General features: G+C 28.9%; 10 protein-coding genes across 10 annotated transcripts; 3 read left to right on the forward strand and 7 right to left on the reverse strand.

The window, feature by feature from the left end:
- Nucleotides 1-128: 128 nt before the first annotated feature.
- T551_01223 (prohibitin subunit PHB2) lies at nt 129-1,420 on the forward strand (the record flags this gene model as incomplete). Its single annotated transcript, XM_018373486.1, has 7 exons — nt 129-300; nt 356-380; nt 424-560; nt 609-793; nt 838-910; nt 1,017-1,120; nt 1,163-1,420. 7 exons carry the CDS (start codon nt 129-131, stop codon nt 1,418-1,420), a joined length of 954 nt encoding a protein of 317 aa, XP_018230140.1.
- Nucleotides 1,421-1,498: 78 nt separating this feature from the next.
- On the reverse strand, nt 1,499-2,212 carry T551_01224 (coatomer subunit zeta; the record flags this gene model as incomplete). The annotated part of the gene is made up of 4 exons (XM_018373487.1): nt 1,499-1,661; nt 1,705-1,782; nt 1,828-2,129; nt 2,171-2,212. 4 exons carry the CDS (start codon nt 2,210-2,212, stop codon nt 1,499-1,501), a joined length of 585 nt encoding a protein of 194 aa, XP_018230141.1.
- A 184-nt stretch (nt 2,213-2,396) lies between these two features.
- T551_01225 (uncharacterized protein) lies at nt 2,397-6,095 on the reverse strand (the record flags this gene model as incomplete). Its single annotated transcript, XM_018373488.1, has 9 exons — nt 2,397-2,759; nt 2,801-3,797; nt 3,853-3,882; nt 3,928-4,336; nt 4,382-4,611; nt 4,662-4,714; nt 4,757-5,202; nt 5,272-6,035; nt 6,079-6,095. 9 exons carry the CDS (start codon nt 6,093-6,095, stop codon nt 2,397-2,399), a joined length of 3,309 nt encoding a protein of 1,102 aa, XP_018230142.1.
- Nucleotides 6,096-7,270: 1,175 nt separating this feature from the next.
- T551_01226 (Sua5/YciO/YrdC/YwlC family tRNA threonylcarbamoyl adenosine modification protein) lies at nt 7,271-8,467 on the forward strand (the record flags this gene model as incomplete). Its single annotated transcript, XM_018373489.1, has 1 exon — nt 7,271-8,467. The coding sequence occupies one exon, from the start codon at nt 7,271-7,273 to the stop codon at nt 8,465-8,467; it is 1,197 nt and encodes a 398-aa protein (XP_018230143.1).
- A 199-nt stretch (nt 8,468-8,666) lies between these two features.
- Nucleotides 8,667-11,921, reverse strand: T551_01227 (calcium-transporting P-type ATPase, PMR1-type; the record flags this gene model as incomplete). Its single annotated transcript, XM_018373490.1, has 12 exons — nt 8,667-8,972; nt 9,017-9,231; nt 9,272-9,409; nt 9,456-10,245; nt 10,288-10,400; nt 10,441-10,575; nt 10,621-10,927; nt 10,972-11,045; nt 11,088-11,235; nt 11,283-11,467; nt 11,514-11,535; nt 11,589-11,921. The coding sequence occupies 12 exons, from the start codon at nt 11,919-11,921 to the stop codon at nt 8,667-8,669; spliced, it is 2,766 nt and encodes a 921-aa protein (XP_018230144.1).
- Nucleotides 11,922-12,101: 180 nt separating this feature from the next.
- On the reverse strand, nt 12,102-14,171 carry T551_01228 (6-phosphogluconate dehydrogenase (decarboxylating); the record flags this gene model as incomplete). Its single annotated transcript, XM_018373491.1, has 10 exons — nt 12,102-12,271; nt 12,312-12,488; nt 12,534-12,617; nt 12,661-12,775; nt 12,820-13,007; nt 13,060-13,548; nt 13,584-13,736; nt 13,784-13,862; nt 13,922-14,105; nt 14,146-14,171. 10 exons carry the CDS (start codon nt 14,169-14,171, stop codon nt 12,150-12,152), a joined length of 1,617 nt encoding a protein of 538 aa, XP_018230145.1. The 3' UTR covers nt 12,102-12,149.
- A 327-nt stretch (nt 14,172-14,498) lies between these two features.
- T551_01229 (NADH-ubiquinone oxidoreductase 23 kDa subunit, mitochondrial) lies at nt 14,499-15,317 on the reverse strand (the record flags this gene model as incomplete). The annotated part of the gene is made up of 3 exons (XM_018373492.1): nt 15,051-15,317; nt 14,572-14,999; nt 14,499-14,518 (listed from the first exon to the last, which is right to left on the reverse strand). Exons 1-3 carry the CDS (start codon nt 15,266-15,268, stop codon nt 14,499-14,501), a joined length of 666 nt encoding a protein of 221 aa, XP_018230146.1. The 5' UTR covers nt 15,269-15,317.
- A 355-nt stretch (nt 15,318-15,672) lies between these two features.
- On the forward strand, nt 15,673-15,933 carry T551_01230 (40S ribosomal protein S30-A; the record flags this gene model as incomplete). The annotated part of the gene is made up of 2 exons (XM_018373493.1): nt 15,673-15,719; nt 15,765-15,933. 2 exons carry the CDS (start codon nt 15,673-15,675, stop codon nt 15,931-15,933), a joined length of 216 nt encoding a protein of 71 aa, XP_018230147.1.
- A 427-nt stretch (nt 15,934-16,360) lies between these two features.
- T551_01231 (uncharacterized protein) lies at nt 16,361-17,326 on the reverse strand (the record flags this gene model as incomplete). Its single annotated transcript, XM_018373494.1, has 5 exons — nt 16,361-16,467; nt 16,510-16,595; nt 16,650-16,989; nt 17,054-17,073; nt 17,112-17,326. 5 exons carry the CDS (start codon nt 17,324-17,326, stop codon nt 16,361-16,363), a joined length of 768 nt encoding a protein of 255 aa, XP_018230148.1.
- Nucleotides 17,327-18,177: 851 nt separating this feature from the next.
- T551_01232 (uncharacterized protein) lies at nt 18,178-19,490 on the reverse strand (the record flags this gene model as incomplete). The annotated part of the gene is made up of 4 exons (XM_018373495.1): nt 18,178-18,468; nt 18,513-18,802; nt 18,848-19,150; nt 19,196-19,490. The coding sequence occupies 4 exons, from the start codon at nt 19,488-19,490 to the stop codon at nt 18,178-18,180; spliced, it is 1,179 nt and encodes a 392-aa protein (XP_018230149.1).
- Between the last annotated feature and the right edge of the window lie 408 nt (nt 19,491-19,898).

Below are 19,898 nucleotides of genomic sequence, written 5' to 3' on the forward strand. Positions count from 1 at the left end.
CAATATATATTTATCATTTTTCTATTTTCTAATAAGATATATATTTCTAAAGATTTTATATTCTTGCATAAAATAATAACTTTAAGATATTTAAGAAAAAAACATATTAATATATCTAAAAACAAGAAATGAATAGATCAGGTCGTCAAACATTCAATCAAATAGCAGAAATGCTTCGTTCTCGGGCTGGTAACAGTGGACAAGGAGCTGGGAGCGGTAATCATAGTGCACTTATAGGAGTAGGACTGGTTATTGGGCTTGCAGGTCTTGGTACATTAGTGAATTTGTCACTATATAATGGTAAACCAGAAAATTAGTTTTTGAAACAGAAATAGAAAATACTAATTATAAACAGTGGATGGTGGTCACCGTGCTATTAAGTTTTTATATTTAAATTATAGAAAATAGTTAATAAGAGATTAGATACAGTAGAATTTCAGGAATCAGTCCAAAGATATATAGTGAAGGGACTCATTTTTTTATCCCTTGGCTTGAAACACCACAAATTTATGATGTTCGTGCTAAACCAAGAAATATTGCATCTCTTACAGGAACCAAAGGTTATTTGTTTAACATAAAAAGAAAAAAGATTATTAATAGCTATAAAGATTTACAAATGGTTAATATAACATGCCGTGTACTTTCTAGACCCAATGTTACTGCTCTTCCAACAATATATCGTACTCTTGGCACCGATTATGATGAACGAGTTCTTCCTTCAATTGTTAATGAAGTTTTAAAAAGCGTTGTTGCACAGTTTAACGCGAGTCAACTTATTACACAGAGAGAAAAGGTTTCACTTATCCTATAGCTTATACTTTATTGATTGTATAATAGGTATCAAGACTAGTTCGAGAAAATCTTGTTCGGCGAGCTCGTATATTTAATATAGAACTTGACGATGTTTCATGTATTTTTATGAATAAAAATTTTAAACACTACTAATTTTCATAGTAACACATGGTTTATTTAACTATTTTATCTAAATTATACAAACATATTAATGATTTAAATAGTGCAATTTTCTCCAGAATTTACTGCAGCGGTTGAGGCTAAACAGGTTGCACAGCAAGAAACACAAAGAGCCGCATATTTAGTAGACCGTGCTCGTCAAGAAAAGGTTCATCGGTTTCAATATTATATTATTTTTAATAGTATTTAGCAAGGTGCTATTGTCAGGGCTCAAGGGGAAGCAAAATCAGCAGAACTTATTGGAGAGGCTATTAAGAAAAGCAAAGGATTTCTGGAACTTAGAAAAATTGAAGCCGCTAGAGATATTTCACGCATTCTTGCCGAGGGCAATAATAAAGTATTTTTGAATTCAGAAAACTTAATGCTTAATGTTACCGAACAAAAGTATGAGGCCGATGACCAATACAATGATCTAATAGGCAGCAGGGATGAAGCAGTGAAAAAATAAAGTGTATTTTTTATATCTAATGTATTTTTCTTTATGTAGTTCATAAAAACTATACTTCCATCCAATATTAATACATGCCTAAATATTTCCTTTCAAAATACGTTCTGCTAGTTTCTCTTTAGCCATTTGATAGGCGTTCATAAGCCCTTTTTCACTTAAATCAACCTGGACAATCCCATCAGAAAACGACGGCCGTGAAATACGCGAAACAATAACAGATGGTTCTGTTTCTACAATAATTCTAGATAATATTAGACATACTAGCCAAAACCTGTATCATAAACCCGTTATCACATATCTCGTTCACTGCAAGAGAAAGTAAATCATAGTTTTCAAGCAGTGCATGTTTATCAATAAGCATTCTTGTCTCCATTAGAAACTCAAGAAATAGTAAGCTGTCAATCTACTTAAGAAGCATCTCCAATGTTTCTTTCAATGTCGTCAACACTTCATATAGCATCAATTCATTCTCATCCTGTCCTCCAACCACATATATCATAACATCTACTGATAATTTATATACAACTGTACGGTTTTCATATAAAATCACATCATTATTAGTCTTCTTTGTTTTCTCCCAAAGTCCTTTCTCAAATATTCGTTGTTCCTTTACTGTTGGATAAAGATTTGGATGAACATATCCAATTTGCGGAATTTCATGAGGAGATTGACAATACTTAGCAAACAGGCGATTCCCTGTTGAATCCAACTAAAAATATTAGTTTTTTATGTAAAAAATAACACAAAAACAATCAAAATAGCGTGGATTGTATAAAGTGTGAGGTTCGTCATATAATATGTGTAACGAGAGCAGAGTACAAGTAAATGAAGAGGTCGTTGGCATGGCAACAAGAGAATTAGAATGAAATATTTGATGAATTTTTTGGAAAAATGTATGAAATAAGCTTTAAAAGGATATATATGGATACTTAGAAGAGGAGGGATTAGTGTATTTTTGTGAGAGAATGAAAATTTGTCAAATGTGTTTATGAGCTTTAGTCTTTGCACGAGTATTAATGTCGTTTTTCCCCATCATTATCTTAACTGAAGGAACACAGAGGGGGGAGAGAAGATCAGAGTCCCTAAGGGAATGAATAAGTTCTTTTTCTCTTGGAAAAACCTTTTCTTTGTCGTTTAAATGTGGATCGACAGGCAAAGAATCCCAATATGCAAGAATACTGCGTACTGCTTTTCCTTTTTTTGTAGATCCAGGCTGCAGTTTAATTTTATATTTGTATTTAGCCATAGAAGAGTATGGTGCACAAATAGGAATTGCATCGATCAATATATCATCGGGTAGTGGAAAAGACACAAGTGCATCCAGATTTATTTCGTAATCCTTAAAAAAATTAGATTTGCAGAAAGAAGACAAAACTGTACTTTTTTATCTTCAGATGTTTTAGAATTGTCTTTTTTTTGTAAAAGTATGTTCTTTTTTTTAGGATTGTTTTGAGGAACCATTTGTTCAATATTACAATTTCCTTTTTGAGAAAGTTCTTTCACTTCCTTATTAGCAACAACTTTTTTTTTATTTTTATTATCTTTCAAGTTCTCTTTTTTTTTAGATACTTTATTAGACCCTAGTAACTCCATTCGCAAAGCCCTATCATCTTCATCTTGATCTGCGTATTTAAGCATTATTTTTTTTAATTTCCCTTTTTTCCCTCTTACATTTGTCGATAATAGGGAAGTATTTTTTTCTTTTGATTTACTTGTATCTATTTGTTCCGAATTTAAATTTGAATTATTTTGATTAAGATCTATATCGTCTGATTCAATTTTTTTTTGCTTTATCTTTTCTGTATTCTCATTTAATTCTTGATTTTTTTTTGTACGCATATTTTTCATGTCTCGTCTTTCCTTTATACTTATTCTTTTTTTTTCTATTTTCTGGTAAGAAGCACATATATCCGAAATAATTTGATTATTTGATATCAATGGCTCAACATATTCTTCTACACCATATTTATCTTCACTTTTTATTTCTTGTGTAGTTTTTACTAGTATATCTTTTAAATCTATTGGCAAGTTTTCTTGATTATTAGTTTCTTCAAAATTATTAAAATTATCTTCTATTTTAAGATTATTAGTATTCATTTTCTGTTCCTTATCATTTAATGAAAAATCAGCTATTTCTTCCGTAATAGACGCTGCTTCATTTGATATCGTATGAACTGATAACTCATTTTCATTATTTTTAGACAACTTATTTTCAAGACGACGTGCTTTGCTAACTTCATCAATAGTCCATAAAATCCCATATCCAAGAATAAGTTGCGACGGAGGCAAAAAATTCTTTTTTCCTTGAATCATAAATGTTCCTACAGTTGAATATTCTTCCATTTCTTCAACTTTTAAAACTTGATCATAATAAACCCTAAAAATTTATTATTAATAATGCTAATATATGTATATATACATATATATATTACCACCATGCACTTGTGACAATTTTACTAGTCCTAAAATAGTTGGTATAGTTTGATCAATAATAATTAAGTTATTACCATGCATTTGATTTAGCTATTGAAAATGCTCCAGCTTGGTTAAGAGTATTTGGAGGAACAAAGGATGAATCAATCATATTTTTAATAATAACAACAGCAGCATCTTTCAAATCAGCATGCACATATATGTCATTTTTGGAAAAATGATTTTGGATTAAAATTTTGTTTTGTAATAAATCATGTCCTGCTAATACTAAATACCCATCTGAACTAATAAACCACAAAAATTTCTCAAACCATTGTAAGTTTCTCATAGGAACTAACTTTTTTTTTTCTTGTGCAGTATTTCTTTTCAAATCAGAGTTAATTTTACGTTCTGCATTTTTCAAAGCTTTAGAAGATGCAGCTATTGTTTTCTCCTCTTTTACTGATGCTGCTTTTTTTTTTTCATAATAATCTCTAGCATTTGCTTGATTTGATTAATATTAAAAATATTATAGATGGATAAGTTTACTCCATGCATTTAAAGATAATTTAATATCAATATTTAACGTTTCCGTCTTATCATTTTGACCATTAAACAGACCAGTTGTTGAATCATTTTCATAGATATTATCATCTAGGTGTGGACAAGGTAATTGAATTGTAATAGTATTTGATTCTAATTTAAGAGGAAGTAATATTATTTCTGCAGCAGGATTACCATATTCTTTTTCTGTTTTTACTAATTTAGCAATGTCTTCCCTATTTATTTATTAAAATAAACTATATTATACATAATATCTGTATTTTACCAATCCATACTCCGTAAAACACAAGTGTTAACCGCTTTAATAGTTTCATCAACCTAAATAAATTATTATAACAGTTCAATAATTTTAAAACATACTATTTCTTGATTTTCTTCAATAGCTTTTGCTTTTTTTATACAAATATTTTGAAATTTTTGTAAATCATCAATCTTTTTTTGATGTTCTTCTTTTGTTATCTGTAAACGCCGATAAGCAATATCTTTTTGGTTTTTTAACTTCATGTCAAATTTTTGAGATTCTAATGAAGAAAAATATTTATCTATACAACTGTTGTATCCATCATCAAATGTAATAACAGAATAATTTGGATTATTAGAGTACTGTTTTGGAATAAACGGATTAAAATCTACATATATCTTCACAGGATCTGGTGTAGATTCTAATGTAATATCATTTAAGTTGATCCTAGTTTTTGATTCAATTTTTTCAACGATATATCCTGTGACAGAACCTTCTTCACATTTCTTGATAAGATCATCAGCTCTTTGAAACGATAAAAGTAAATGCTGTAAATTAATACTTTCTAATAAATCAGTAAATAAAATGAGAAAATGAATAGAAGTAAAAAATTATTAATGATTAATATACTAACCTATATTATGATAAAATTCGTCAATTTTCATATCTGGATCAATATTCGCATCTCTTATAATGTGCTCAATAAGCGCATTTCCATAATTGCTTAATTCCCAAGAAACCAATTTTTTTAAAGGAAGCTCTCTTGGTTTTTTTTCCTTTTTTGACGTTTTTTTAAAAGAAGTTGATAAATTCATTTGTTTAGGTAAAGGCTCTTCTTTTGGACTTAAATATTTGTCTTTCAATGTTTTTATTAAAGACCGTAAAACATCTTCTGTCATTTTTTCAACTTGTTTATTTTGAGGAGTAGGTGTAATTTGATACAATTGGCCAACAGAAAACTGTTGATGCATCCCCCCCGGACGCACAAGTCGAAGAAGAGAAAGTATTTTCATATCACTGTCTGTTAAAAGAATATTTCCTGCAGCGTAAAATTCAAAAATAAGATAATACTGAGGCTTAAATAATTCTACAGTTTCAGATCCACAACCAAAACCAAGATATACTACTCTATCACTATTAATCTGCTTTAAAGATACTAAACGCTTTGATTTCAAATGCTTTCGCAGCTTTGCACAAAATTGAGAAGGTAATGCCGCTGTTTCACGGACATAACATGTTAAATGGATCCGTGATCCGCTTTCCACAAGAAGATGCTCTTTATGTCCTGATGTTGCAAACTTAAATTGAAAAGTACGCTCTGAAATATCATATATATTTTGCAACCGTAATCCTATTAATTTTTGTAGCTCGCTTACAACACTTTTTAAATCTAAAATACTAAGCTGTTAACCACTGGTTAAAATTGATATTCAAAAAATACTTAAGCTTTTGTTTCATTTTAAATATATGTTTATAACTTTACATCATGATTTGCCATTATTCTTGGTTTTTATAGTTTTGTCAGTTTTTAACGTAATAAGTCGTTAGAACAAAGTAATAATCTATAAACGACTGTCTAGTAAACAGTCAAAAAAATAATGTTAAAGACTATGTTATAATAAATATAAAAATTATATATTAAACACAAATATTCATTTAAAGAAGACCACATTTTTTTGTGTCTTGTGTTTTTTTTAAATTTTAGTTTAATTGAAAGCCTTTTGAAAAGATTATAAATAATAATTTTAATATTTAACAGAAGACATAAAAGATTTTGTTAAGGATTAAATTAAAACATAAAAATAAAAACAATTTCATATTTTAAAGAAGTGTTTTTATATTTTTCTATTAACAAAATTAATAATTTGAAAAAGTTATTTAAAATAATAATAAGTTTTTCTTTAAAAAATAATAAAATGTATGGAACCTTCTTATAACATAATATCTTATTTTTTATATCTACTGAAGAATTCTGTTATATAACATATTTACTAAGACATTTTCCGACAAATATCAATATATCATGTATACCCTTTAAATTATATACCTTTTAAGTCAATTTTAAATGTATCTTTGAGCTTTTTCATGTATTATAACATAAAGTATATAGTTTATATGAAAAAAATTCAAATAAAAACATAAAATTGATTAGATATGTAATTTAATTTGATTATTTATAATACAAAATACATTTAATGAATAATAATATTTGTTATTATTAACTATTTAATGGTTATTTTTGAAATAAAAATATAAAATATCTTATAAAAAAGTAGTTAAAAATTTTCATAGGTATTCAAATATCATTTCAAATTTTACAATATACTTTATAAAATATAATTTGAAATAACTTAAAAAATAAGTTCTCTTTAAAAAAAGCTTTTATAAAAACATTTATTTATTTTTAAATGTAAAAGCCGGAATATAAAACTTGATTATATATGTTAATTTTCTAAACGACAAGATTTTTGTGATTAAATTTTCAAAAAAATGTAAGTTTATTTGCATCATTTCTTAAAAATATTTTTAATATATTTCTAGGATTTTAATTCCCTTTATATGTTTTTAATATTTTAAATTCTATCATTATTATTGATAAGATAGAATTTTAAATATGGTATAAATGTAAAAAAATGGAGAAAAATGATTTTTTAACCAGAATTTTACCTGTATCTTCAAAATCTATTAATTTTTATAAAAAAGAATCAAAAAAACATCATTTTGATGCAAGCTCTTTGACAATTTCATCGCCTGATACTCTTAAAGCACTTCAAGAGGCAGTACAAGTTCTTAAAGAAGGAATATTTCCTATAGCATTTCCTACAGAGACTGTATATGGTTTAGGAGCGGATGCTACTAATTCAAAAGCAGTGATGTCTATTTTTCAAGCTAAAAATCGTCCATCAGACAATCCTTTAATTGTTCATATATCCTCACTTGATCAATTACAACGTATGTTTCATTCTAATGTTGAAAAAATAGAAACAGAAGACATTATTCCTCCTATTTACATGCCTTTAATTGATCGGTTCTGGCCAGGTCCTCTTACTATTATTCTTCCAATTAAAAATTTTAAAATTTCACCAATTGTAGCCGCAAAAAAAGATACAATAGCTATTAGAATGCCATCAAATCACATTGCTTTGGCTATCATTGCACTTTTTGACATGCCTATTGCTGCACCATCTGCTAATATTTCAACGAGACCTTCATCAACACTTGCTTCACATGTATATCATGATTTTAAAGGGAAGATTCCTATCATTATAGATGATGGTCCATGTCATATCGGCCTAGAAAGCACAGTAGTTGATGGTCTTGTGGATCCTCCAGTGATCTTAAGGCCAGGAAGTATTACTAAAGAACAAATCAAATCATGTGGAGGTAAATGGAAGAACGTTCTTGTCTATACACATAAGGACACAAATGAAGTTTCAGAAACAATTCCACGTGCACCAGGTATGAAATATAAACATTATTCACCTAAGGCAAAAGTTGTATTATTTGAACCTACATCTGAAGAATCTGTGATAAAATGGGTTACACAAAATATTGATGTTAATATTGAAAAAAAAACACTAATTGGAATCATGAGAACAATGCATTGGAAGTGGGAGCATTTAAAGGAAATTTATTTAAAATGGAAAACTCTAGATTGTGAACTTGGGTGTACTGGTAGTGAAATTACTAAAAATATATTTTCTTCATTAAGAAATATGGATCTTCAAAATGTAAATATAATTCTTATTGAAGGCGTTTCGGAAAAAGACGAAGGGTTAGCAATAATGAATAGAATTAGATGTTCAGCATCTATAATTGTTTTGAACTAATTTTCCCCAATATTTATATTTTTTGGTTAACATTTTGTATCATTTCTGGAAATAAAACATATTTTATTTTAAGATGCATTTTAAAAATAGTGTTTTTAGGATCTCAACTAAAGAAACTATTAATAATATAATACTTATAAAATGTAACAAGTAATATAAAACTATGCGATTTCATTATCTAGGTTTTAACAATATCACATCATACAGCTATGAATGATTCTTTTACTATATTTTTTTGTGTTTTTAATTTCCGTAGCTCATCAGCCCAAAAAATACTACTTGTAACAACAATTAAAAATAAAAGATCAGATAAACTTAAGGATTCTGTATGAAATATTCTTTGAAAAAACGGTATATAAATAACAGATATTTGTCCCAAAAAAGATCCTAAAATAGCCAGATTAAACATATGATTAGAAAAAAAGCCTATATTGAAAATAGATTTTGTATTAGAACGACATGTTAATACATTAAATATATCAAAAAAAACAAAACAAGTAAAAGCCTATAAAAATTAAAAAAGGAAAAATAATAATATTATAATTATACCATAGTAGTAGATTTGCGTTCTGTACTTCTATTTATTTCAAATATATATATAAAAAATGTCCCAAAAACAATGAGAAATGCAGAAATAAAAACTTTTTTAAGAAGAGCTGTTGTTAAAAGCGGGGTATTTTTTTCACGAGGATGGTTTGAAATAACATTTGAATGAATAGATTCACAGCTAAGACTTTGTGCAGGAGGACCGTCCATAAGAATATCTATAATTAATTTTTTTGTTAAAAAATATGTATGTAATACTTATCCATAAAATTTGTGTAGCAGTTAAAGGATTCTGAAAACCAAAAATTACAGCAAAAGATACCAAAGAAAGCGCAGCAATAGATGTTGATAATTGAAATGTTATAAATGCACTAATATTATGGTAAATTCCTTTGCCTAATAAAACATAAATATCAATAATTAATGTTAAAAATTAACTTACCTTCTTCAATTGCATTTAAAATAGTTGAAAACGAATCATCAGTCAATATCATATCTGCTGCTTCTCTGGCCACGTCAGTACCATATTTTCCCATAGCAATACCAATATTAGCAAGCTTTAAAGCAGGAGCATCATTAACACCATCACCTATCATTGCAACTATATTACCCCTTGTTTGAAATGCTTCTATTATTTTCATCTTATGTCTAGGAGTAGTTCGAGCAAATATATTAATATTGCTTATGGCCTCAGAAAGTTGTTTATTTGTCATTTTTTCAAAACTATTACCAGATATCACATTTTCAAATTGCTGATAACCCTGATTAATCTTATGTGATTTTGGATACTGAATCGGTATGCCAATGTTATATGCAGTTGATAGAGCAGTTGCCTCTGAATCTCCTGTTATTATAACAACTCTAATAGAATTCTGAAGTAAACGTTGGATAGATTCTTTAATATCTTTTTTAAGTGGGTCATGTAGTCCAATAAGACCAGCTATAGTAAGGCCTTGATTAGAAGAACTAGATAAACTGGCTAAAGCTATAACTCTCAAGCCTTCACTGGCCATGTTAAGAGCAGCTCTATCAAATTTTTCAATGATATCTTTTGTCAATGGTATTTCTATTGCATTTTTTTCTAAAGCAGAAACAGATTTCATACGTATTTCTTCATAAGAACCTTTTACATATACAGAACTTAAAGATGGAGTCATAGAAGAAGGATATGCTGTAACAGACATCCATTTTCTATTTGAAGAGAAAGGGATTTCTTGAGTACGTGTATATACCTGTTTATTGTTAAAAATGTTTGATAATAACATTAAAATTACCATACGATTATCATTATACCCATATCTTTCAATTAATTCCATAATTGCAACATCAACAGATTGACCAATGAATTTTCTGTTGTTACTTTTTCGAGCATTATTACAAAGATTGGCTAAAAAATATGTTTAAATGTTAAAAAAAAAAAAACTTACCAATATTTAAAAGACATTTAAGAGTTTTGTCATTAGTAAATAATGGTTTTTTCAAATCTGACGAAATATCTATGAGGCCATCTTCACCCAATGTAAATATCTTTTGTATAGTCATATGGTTTTCAGTTAATGTTCCTATTTACAATTAAAACATATAAAGATAAATATTAAAATAAAAACCAGTTTTGTCACAACACATAATGTTAACACTTCCTAATGTTTCAACACTTGGCAAGTTTTTAACGATTGCTTTTTTATTTGCCATACGATGAACCCCTAAAGCTAAAGTAACACTCACAATAATAGGAAGACCCTCAGGAACAGCCGCAACGGCTAAAGATATAGTAATAGTAGACATTTCTAGCCATGATCTTCCTTGTAGCAGTCCTGTTAAAGATATTATGACTATAACAATAATAGAAAACAAAGAAAGTTGTTTTCCAAGTTCATCCATAGATTTTTGTAACGGTGTTCGCGGTGATTTTATCTAAAATTAATAAATACTAATAAAAATATTAAGTGTTATTGTACGCGTTGAATATCTTCAAAAATTGAACCAAACTCTGTATTTTTTCCTGTTCTTATTACAATACCTGAACCACTACCTATATTCATTAAATTTTACAAAGACACTAATAAAATATTACCGTGCTTTACCAATGTTCCCATAAATCCAATACATCTTTGCTCACTGATAGGAACAACCAGTCTGTCTTCTCGAAGTGCATCAGTATTTTTACAGACTGCATTCGTTTCACCAGTCAAATTTGATTCATCCAACTCAAGATCAATCGCCTATATACCCTGATGAGACATTTAAATATCTACATATGTGCAGATACTTCAGTAATTCGTAAATCTGCAGGAATTCGATCACCTATTGAAAACTTGATCAAATCTCCAGGGACAAGTTCTGATGCAGCTATATATTGATTCTCTCCATTTCTAATTACATGACAATTATATGATACCATATTATTTAATGCTTTTAAAGACTTTTCTGAGTGATATTCCTGCAGAAATCCCACTATTTAGTACATCAACTAGAAATCAGAGAAACGTTAATATTTTACCTGAAACTACCATTATGAGCGCCTATACGATATTATTAACCAGTATTCTCAACAATGTGTTATTTTAATACATACTATTATAATACTTACTGCATCATTAACATTGCCCACAAATAAACTTATTAATGCACTTATAAGTAACAACATCATCAAAAAATTATCAGTTAATTGTTTGAAAAACCGAAAAAAAAGAGATTCATTGCTTTCAATAGTTGTTTTATTAATACCATAGATAGACTGACGATATAGAATGTCTTCATGTGTCAACAGACCTGTTTTCCAAGATGTATGAAGTAGTGCACAACATTCTTCAACACTTGAACGAAAAAAATCCGTTTTAAGGCAAATTTCAGAAAAAGAATCATGATTCCATGAATTCCCGAGCTTATCTGAAGGTTTTACTGGCATTTCTAATAATTATAATTGATTATAAGTTCATTTTACCTATATTATGAGCCTTTTCTACGGTTGATGATGAGTAAAATCGGAGTATTATAGTTAAAATAAGGAAAAATATAATAAAATAATTTATAAATAGTTTATATAAATAGTTTATATAAATAGCAATGTAAATAGCAAAGAATAATGTGATGATATTTAATAGTAAATATAATGAAAATAATTATTAAACGAATGTCAAGCCGTATATAATGTAGATGCTACACGACCTCCATGACCTGTCCAATTAATATGAACATTTTTGGCCTCTTGAGAAGCAGTATTTGATGTTTTTGGAAGAAGTTGAAGAGTATGTGCGCCTAATAAGTAAGTACAAAGCGTAAAAGAAAAACGAAATACCAAAATAATCTCTTTGGGCTTGGATTAAATTAGATGGAAGATGTTCACTTCTATATCCATCAAAAAATGAAAGAGCAGTTGAAAAAGCAGGCGTTGGAATTCCCATTTCAGCTGCACTTGCAACAATTTTTCTCCACGAAGGCTCAGCAGTTAATATGGCATTGTGGAAGAATGGTTCTAACAAAACATATAAGAAAATATATATTTTAAAGAGATCATTACTTAGTAAAAGATTTTCCAATTCAGGTGATTCTAAATAAGCTTTGGAAATTTCTTTTAAAAAAACACTACGAATAATACACCCACCTTAATTAAAATTAGTATAATATTAATGAGAAGACTTTGATACCTTGCCACATATGTGCAATGCTAGAGTTATCAAGTTTCCAATTATAATTAGTAGCAGCATGTTTCATTAGCATAAAACCTTGAGTGTATGAAATGATTTTGCTGGCATAAAGTGCCTTTTAAATTTTAGATATGATATTATATATATAATAAAATCTACCTGTTCTAAATGGCAAATGAATTCTTTTTTGTTCCCTGTGTATTTAGTATTTAATCTTTGAAATTTTTTAGAAACATTAATTCTTTCTTCCTGCATATTTGAAAGAAATCTAGAAAAAACAGCCTCAGAAATAAGAGTTGCTGGTACACCTAAATCAAATGCAGAAATAGCTGTCCATTTTCCAGTACCTATATAGAATATTGAGTTTATGTATACATTTTAATAAAAAAATAAATACACCTTTTTGCCCAGCAGAATCCATAATTCTATCAATTATATATTCGTCATTATCATCTTTATAACGAAAAATATTACAAGTAATTTCAATTAAAAATGAATTAAGAACACCTTTATTCCATTGCTCAAATATATCACCAATTTCTTGATTACTCATCTCAAGGCCTCGTCTCATCAAATCATACGCTTCACTGATTAGTTGCATATCACCGTATTCAACCCCGTTGTGAACCATTTTGACATAATGTCCTGCACCAGATTCACCAACCCAATCACAGCATGGCTTATCATCAGAGTAAGCAGCAATAGTTTGAAAAATATGTTTAATATGCTTCCATGCATCAGAATTTCCACCAGGCATAATCGATGGCCCATGCCTAGCACCTTCTTCTCCTCCTGATATTCCGGTTCCAACGAAAAGAATACCTTTAGCTTTCAACCTTTCATAACGAGTATTAGTGTCAACAAAATAACTGTTTCCACCATCTATATCTATTAGTATTTTAAAGAATAATTACTTCTTTTACCAATGATAATATCTCCTTTTTCAATATAAGGAAGAAGAAGTTCAATAAACTGATCTACTGGCTCTCCTGCTTTAACAAGAAGCATTATGCAACGAGGATGCTTTAAAAAAGAACAAAATTCTTCAATGGAATGTGCACCAACAATAGGCTTTCCTTAAATTATTAATAAATCCTAAATCAAAAATCACAAGAAGCTAAACCTTGAGCCTCATTTTCCAAAAATTGATCAACTTTTGATACTGTTCTATTGAATACAGCAACTGTGAACCTACAAATTGTCTATAAGAATCAAGATTTACTAAATTAATTGCTCTTAAAGAGCAAAAAATTCTATTAACAAACCCTTTATCTGCAGCATTTAAAACAAGATTTTGCCCCATAACGGCCAATCCAATTAGCCCAAAATCTACAGAACCAATTAAAAAGATGTACTTTGCTTGAAAAAGGAACTTGAGATTTACCAGCACTATATATTTTACTTGATTTAAATGTACTGATTTATCAGTACATTTAAATCGGTTTCTTATCAGTTTTAATTCTAGAAAAAAACACTTATACATACACTTTTTTTGAATTTAAATAAGCCATATTTCAATGACAAAATTTCTACTCCAATCAATGTTTTTTTTTGCTTTTAATTATAGATTATTTAATCGTCAAATAGTAATCGGCACCGTTGAATTAGTTATGAAGAATATTTGAATTTCAACGTATATGTACTTATATATATATAAATATACAAAACCAAGTGCAATAAATGAATAAAAGCACATATAGATATATATAACAAATATATGTAAAATTGGGCATGGTAGCAGCCCAAAACATACAAAAAGTGTGATTAAAAAAACTAAATTATTATTTGAAACAATAAAAAAACAAGAATTCATTTAAAGAAATAGACCATGCTAAAAACTAACGATAATGGTGATCGGCTGTGTATAAATCAGAAAAAGAACAGGCTTATAAAATATAAGATAAACTTTACCTTGAATTGACTTGGCAATCTCAGCTTCCCATTTATCACCATTAGCAAGAAGCTTTTCTTTGTTATACAAGAGCTCTTCATGTGTTTCTGTTGCATATTCAACATTTGCTGTCTCAACAATAGCATCAACTGGACAGCTTTCCTGGCAATATCCACAATAAATACATTTTGTCATATCTAGGCCCAGTAAGTCCATGATACATAGACTATCATAGTCAATCAAAATACCTATATCATATCGTGTTGTCCGACGGGAGCCATCTGCACGTTCTTCTGCTTCAATAGTAATAGCCTGAGCTGGACAAACTGCCTCACAGAGTTTACATGCAATACAACGTTCCTCTCCTGTTGGATAACGACGAAGAGCATGTTCTCCTCTAAAACGTGGAGAAACTGGCCCTTTTTCAAACGGATAAAACAGTGTATATCTGTAGTTTTGTTCTCATCAATATTTGTCCTATCAGACTAAAAAAACCTACGGTGTTCGAAAAAACTGTTCTAAAGCAACATACATTCCACGAAGCATTTCTGGAAGTAAGAAGTATTCTCCTGCTTTATCTATAATAGATGATTTTGTCGCCTGTGATTTAGCTGGTGGCTGTGGACGAAAACCAGCTGGTGGTGCTGCTCTAACAGGTTTTGTAGAAACAATATTTCTATAGAAAATACGAGGATTTATTGATAAAAGCTTTTTCATTTTCTATTCAAAAATATCCTTAATTTCTTGATATCTTAGTTGCCTTCATTTAAGTGTAGTCGTTGATATAAAATCATATTAGCAAGAGTTTCTATGGAAACCAGACACCCGATAAATGTTACATAAGCGATCCGTTTGAACGTCAGTATATTTTGCTGTCAAAGATTTTGTGAGAAAAGGTTGTTTTCAGAGTGTATTTTTAAGTAAAATCTGTTTGTCTTTGAAAGGATATATAAGTTTTTGGGTAAAGGTTTTTTTCTGGTTTTTTTCTGGCCTTTTTTCTGATTTTTTTAGTCTATTTTTAAATGGGAAAAGTGAGTTGGTGTTGTTTGAGCTTAATGTGCTAATATTTGTATTTTTATAGGTTCATGGATCTCTTTCACGGTGAGTTTTACTAGGGAAATATGTTTTTTGCTGATTTATGTGTTTGTAGTGCAGGAAAAGTAAAATCGTAAGGGCTATCTAATAATAAAAATATTAATTCAAACAAAAACAGGCAAACGCCAAAAGTAGAGAAGCAGGAGAAGCCAAAGAAGGCCTGTGGACGTGCACGTAAACGGATATTATACAATCGCCGGTTTGTTAATGTCACTTTGTCGTCAACTGGGAAACGAAAGGTATCTATTTTGCGTGTGCTTTTGGCAATTTACAAGGGATCTAGATGAATCCAGCACCAAAATCATAATTTTTTTCTTAAATTAGACAAATGGGTTATTTACAAAGCATTTGTTTTTAATAATATTATGTTTGATCTTAACATATTCAATAATTTATTATAGAACTTATTATGTTTATTAGGACTTTATGTATTTTTGTTTATTATAAATATATTGCAAATATTAATTTTCATAATGTTTAATTCTAAGAATCAAGCCTTGATTTTATTTAGAACAAATAGTATCCGCGGATGTGCATATTAAAGAAATTAAGAATAAAAAATATTTTTTGAATAAACACTTTATAAATATTAAGACTGCATAGCTATAAATAATATAAATTAAGGGATCCCGAATATATATACACTGTTATAGCAAAACATTGTAAATAAAGATATCCGCGAACACTTATTAAATATATCTGTCAGCAGTATTATCAGGAAGGCTGTATATCGATAGAGAGCAAAAGATAACTCTGAGAAGAAAGAAAAGTCGATGGAACAACCTGAAATCCAACCCAAAGAAGATTACCAACTAAAGTTTCTATGGGACTAATAAGTCATGAAATAAGAAAAAAAGACTTACTGAACCCAGGAGAGGCTTTCTTAATACGAATAAACATCTTTTGGCAGAAAACGTAGTTTGAGACAAAATCTATAATTGCAATTAACCTAATCATTATAAGACTTATAATTCACAAATAACTAAGAAGGGATATAAGATACCTTTTCCTCAAATATGGTTTAAAACAAATATCTCCAATAAGATATATGTTACGTTGATTTTTAGAAAGAGTAATTACACCACGACATAATATTTTGCCATTTTCATTAATACTAATACTTTCAATAATATCGTTTTCCATAATTCCAAACTCTTTCCACCATATGCCATAAATTAATCTTTCTCTTAATGCACTAGCCTCTAAATTGCTTCCCATGGAGGATGATCGCACATAATTAGACTTGCCATTTTGATATGCAATATTGCTGAGTATATCTACAAATATCTCTGAAAATGGACTTATATCTAAAGATACACTTGAAAATGTGTCAGGAGACATATCTAGAAATATATTTGATGGCTCCTTTAGAGACACATTCAATGAAAGAAAATCATCACACGAGACCTGTATAAAATTCTAGTATACTAAACACATTATGTGCTTCCATTCACCTCAGGGACACCATTGCATATCTCTTTGACGGGTAGCAGAATAAATATACTTACGAGACTGAGCTGAAGTTGTATGTTTTAATGGCTTTACAAAACATGATAATGACATTTTATTGCTGTTTGCTTCTACCTCGTCATCTATAACCATAGAACATGGTGACATAAGAATTTCATTATCAAATTCATTTTGACTATTTAAATAATAAATTGTATTAGTGTGTGCCATGATAATATAGTTTGATCTTTAGTAAATGTCTTCTTAGGAATAATATAAAGCTGAATATACTGTTAAATACATTTTTTTGCAAAAACTATCTATTATACTTACTCTTAAAATCTACAGAGATTTTGTATAAAATTAAAAATATTTGGAAGACCGATCCTTTATAATTTTTAGGTTTGTCTCAACAACTTAAACATAATTAATATAATGATTAAAATAAATCAAGCAAAATATAAATTATACATGATTATTAATAAAATAAAATTATTGATATTTTTATAACAATTTTTATAAGAAAATAGAATTTACCTATAGTTGATAATTTAAAGTTATTTTAAAAATAGAAATTATAGATTAGAAATAATCAAATTGTAAAACTGAATAATAAAATTGAATATAACTAAATAATAAAACTAAATAAAAGATTTGTATGAGAAGCTTAAGGGTGTTTATTGAGATAAAAAGAATGTTTTATGTATTGATAATGTACAAAAAAAGTACAGGCATTGAAATATATTTTGATTTGAATAAAATGTATTTGAAAAAGAAAATAATGAAATGATTGGAATAAAAAAATATGTTTATGAATGATTGAAGTTTTTTTCCTTACTAAAAATGATATTTTTTAAAATAGATAAAATTTGAAAAAACATTGTAAGCTTCAAGAAAATAAATTTCCTTGTCAAAATAATATTGATTTTAGAAGGTTAAAATTTTTATAAAAATAAGATTTTTTTAAAAAATGGAATAATATAGTTAAATATAATTTTTAAAAGAATAAAATTATACATATATAAGTTTTGAAACTGAGGTTTTTATAAATGCAGTTGAAAAATACAATTTTTAAAACGTAATTAGCATGTTTTTGTTACCTCCTCTAAATGCGGCCTAGTTTTATTTATGTTGGTATTAGAAATATTGACATTTTTATTACAATCATTATTTGCAAACGTATTTTCATCACCTGAATTTGGAACCTTACAAGGAACTGTTTTTTTTTTTTTTTTTACTAATGAATTGAGGTCATTTACATTAGAAATCATTTCAGAGAGGGTTCTTTTCATATTATTGTGCGATTTTCCTATTATATCTTCAAAATTAGATGTTATTTCCAGTTTTTCAGAAGGTTTTTGTAATTCATCAATCTATGTTTTTATTAGTATTATAGTATGTTTTTCAAAGTGTTAACCTTTTGTCTAAGCTCTAAAAGCATTTCTTGCATGTCATCTACTTCTTTTATTTGTTTTTCTTTGCCTTTTTCACATTGCTGCTCAATTTCAATACGTTTTTCTAAACTTTTGATAGCCCATTCAACATGTTCAATAGCTTTTTCACGCATATCGGCACCTTTCAAAAACTCAAGTGCTAATGCAAGTTTATAGTGTGCTTCACTAATTAATGAGGATTCTAAAGGATAAACTTGAGATTTAAGGTCAAGAGCAGATTGAAAATCAGTTGATGCCTGTTGAAAGTTTTCTGCTGTAAATTAGAGCACAAAAATTCCGCCTAATCCGTCCTACAGACCATTTTCAAGAGAAATTTCTCCAAGTAAATCATATGTATCTGCAAGTTTTTTTTGAATCTCATGATGCTCTGGAACTTTTTCAAATTCTATCAGCACCTCTGCTTGGTTGTTTTCTATTGCATTCAGGATTTTTTGGTACAAAATCCTTGCAAAATCCAGTGTTTCCCATGCAACTCCAAAATCATCTTCTTTTTCCATTTCTTCTTCACTACTTTCGTCACTAGATAAATTAAATACCCTTTTCATATGTTCCTTGGACTTCTCCTGCATCATATTCGATATAGTTTCAACAGGTGCTGCACCTATTCATTGATCAATCTTCATCTTCACCCATATTTAAAAATGACCTTTCAGTGGCAACCCCGCCCCTCCAAAGACACCGCTTTTTTTTACTGCCAAATGAAACAATGCCCTTCCATATGCATAAATCACATCTACGTTTATCAAACTAGTCTCTCCCCGTGCTTCAACTAAACGTTCTAATGCCCAACTATACGCTTCTACTGCTTCTTCATATTGTTTTTCTCTATAAAATTGTTCTGCTTCCTTAAGACCCTCAAGAGCCGCTTCATAAGTGTCAGATGTGCTATTTTCAGTGTTATTTTCTGCTATTTCTCTCCTAATAGCTGTGTCTTCTGTCATTTAGTCTGTTAATTGATGTCAGTGGTACACGTCTAGCGGATTATGGAGGGTCGTCGTGGAAACCGTTTCTATGACAACGCTTTTCGAAAAGTCAAAACAAACGATATGTTGGAAGAAAGATGAATGCAGAGTTTCTTGACGATGAGTTTTAGATATTTCTCCAGCAATTACACCTTTTATTGTATTACATGTAAAAGGCCCATGAAAAGATCTGCTATCAACTATAATTTATGCTTTCGAGTCGTTACCATAGTAACAGCGATAATATTCAAGATTGTAATATACGATAGACGTGCAGAAATAAAACAGCAGGAAAATTTTGTAAATTGAGGAAGTAAGTAGTTTTTATTATTCAATGACTTTAATTTTTGCTTTAGGGATTCTTTTAAGAAGCATCAGTGCTTTTTT

This window comes from Pneumocystis jirovecii, assembly GCF_001477535.1.
Source record: "Pneumocystis jirovecii RU7 chromosome Unknown supercont1.5, whole genome shotgun sequence".
Classification (NCBI taxonomy): domain Eukaryota; kingdom Fungi; phylum Ascomycota; class Pneumocystomycetes; order Pneumocystales; family Pneumocystaceae; genus Pneumocystis; species Pneumocystis jirovecii.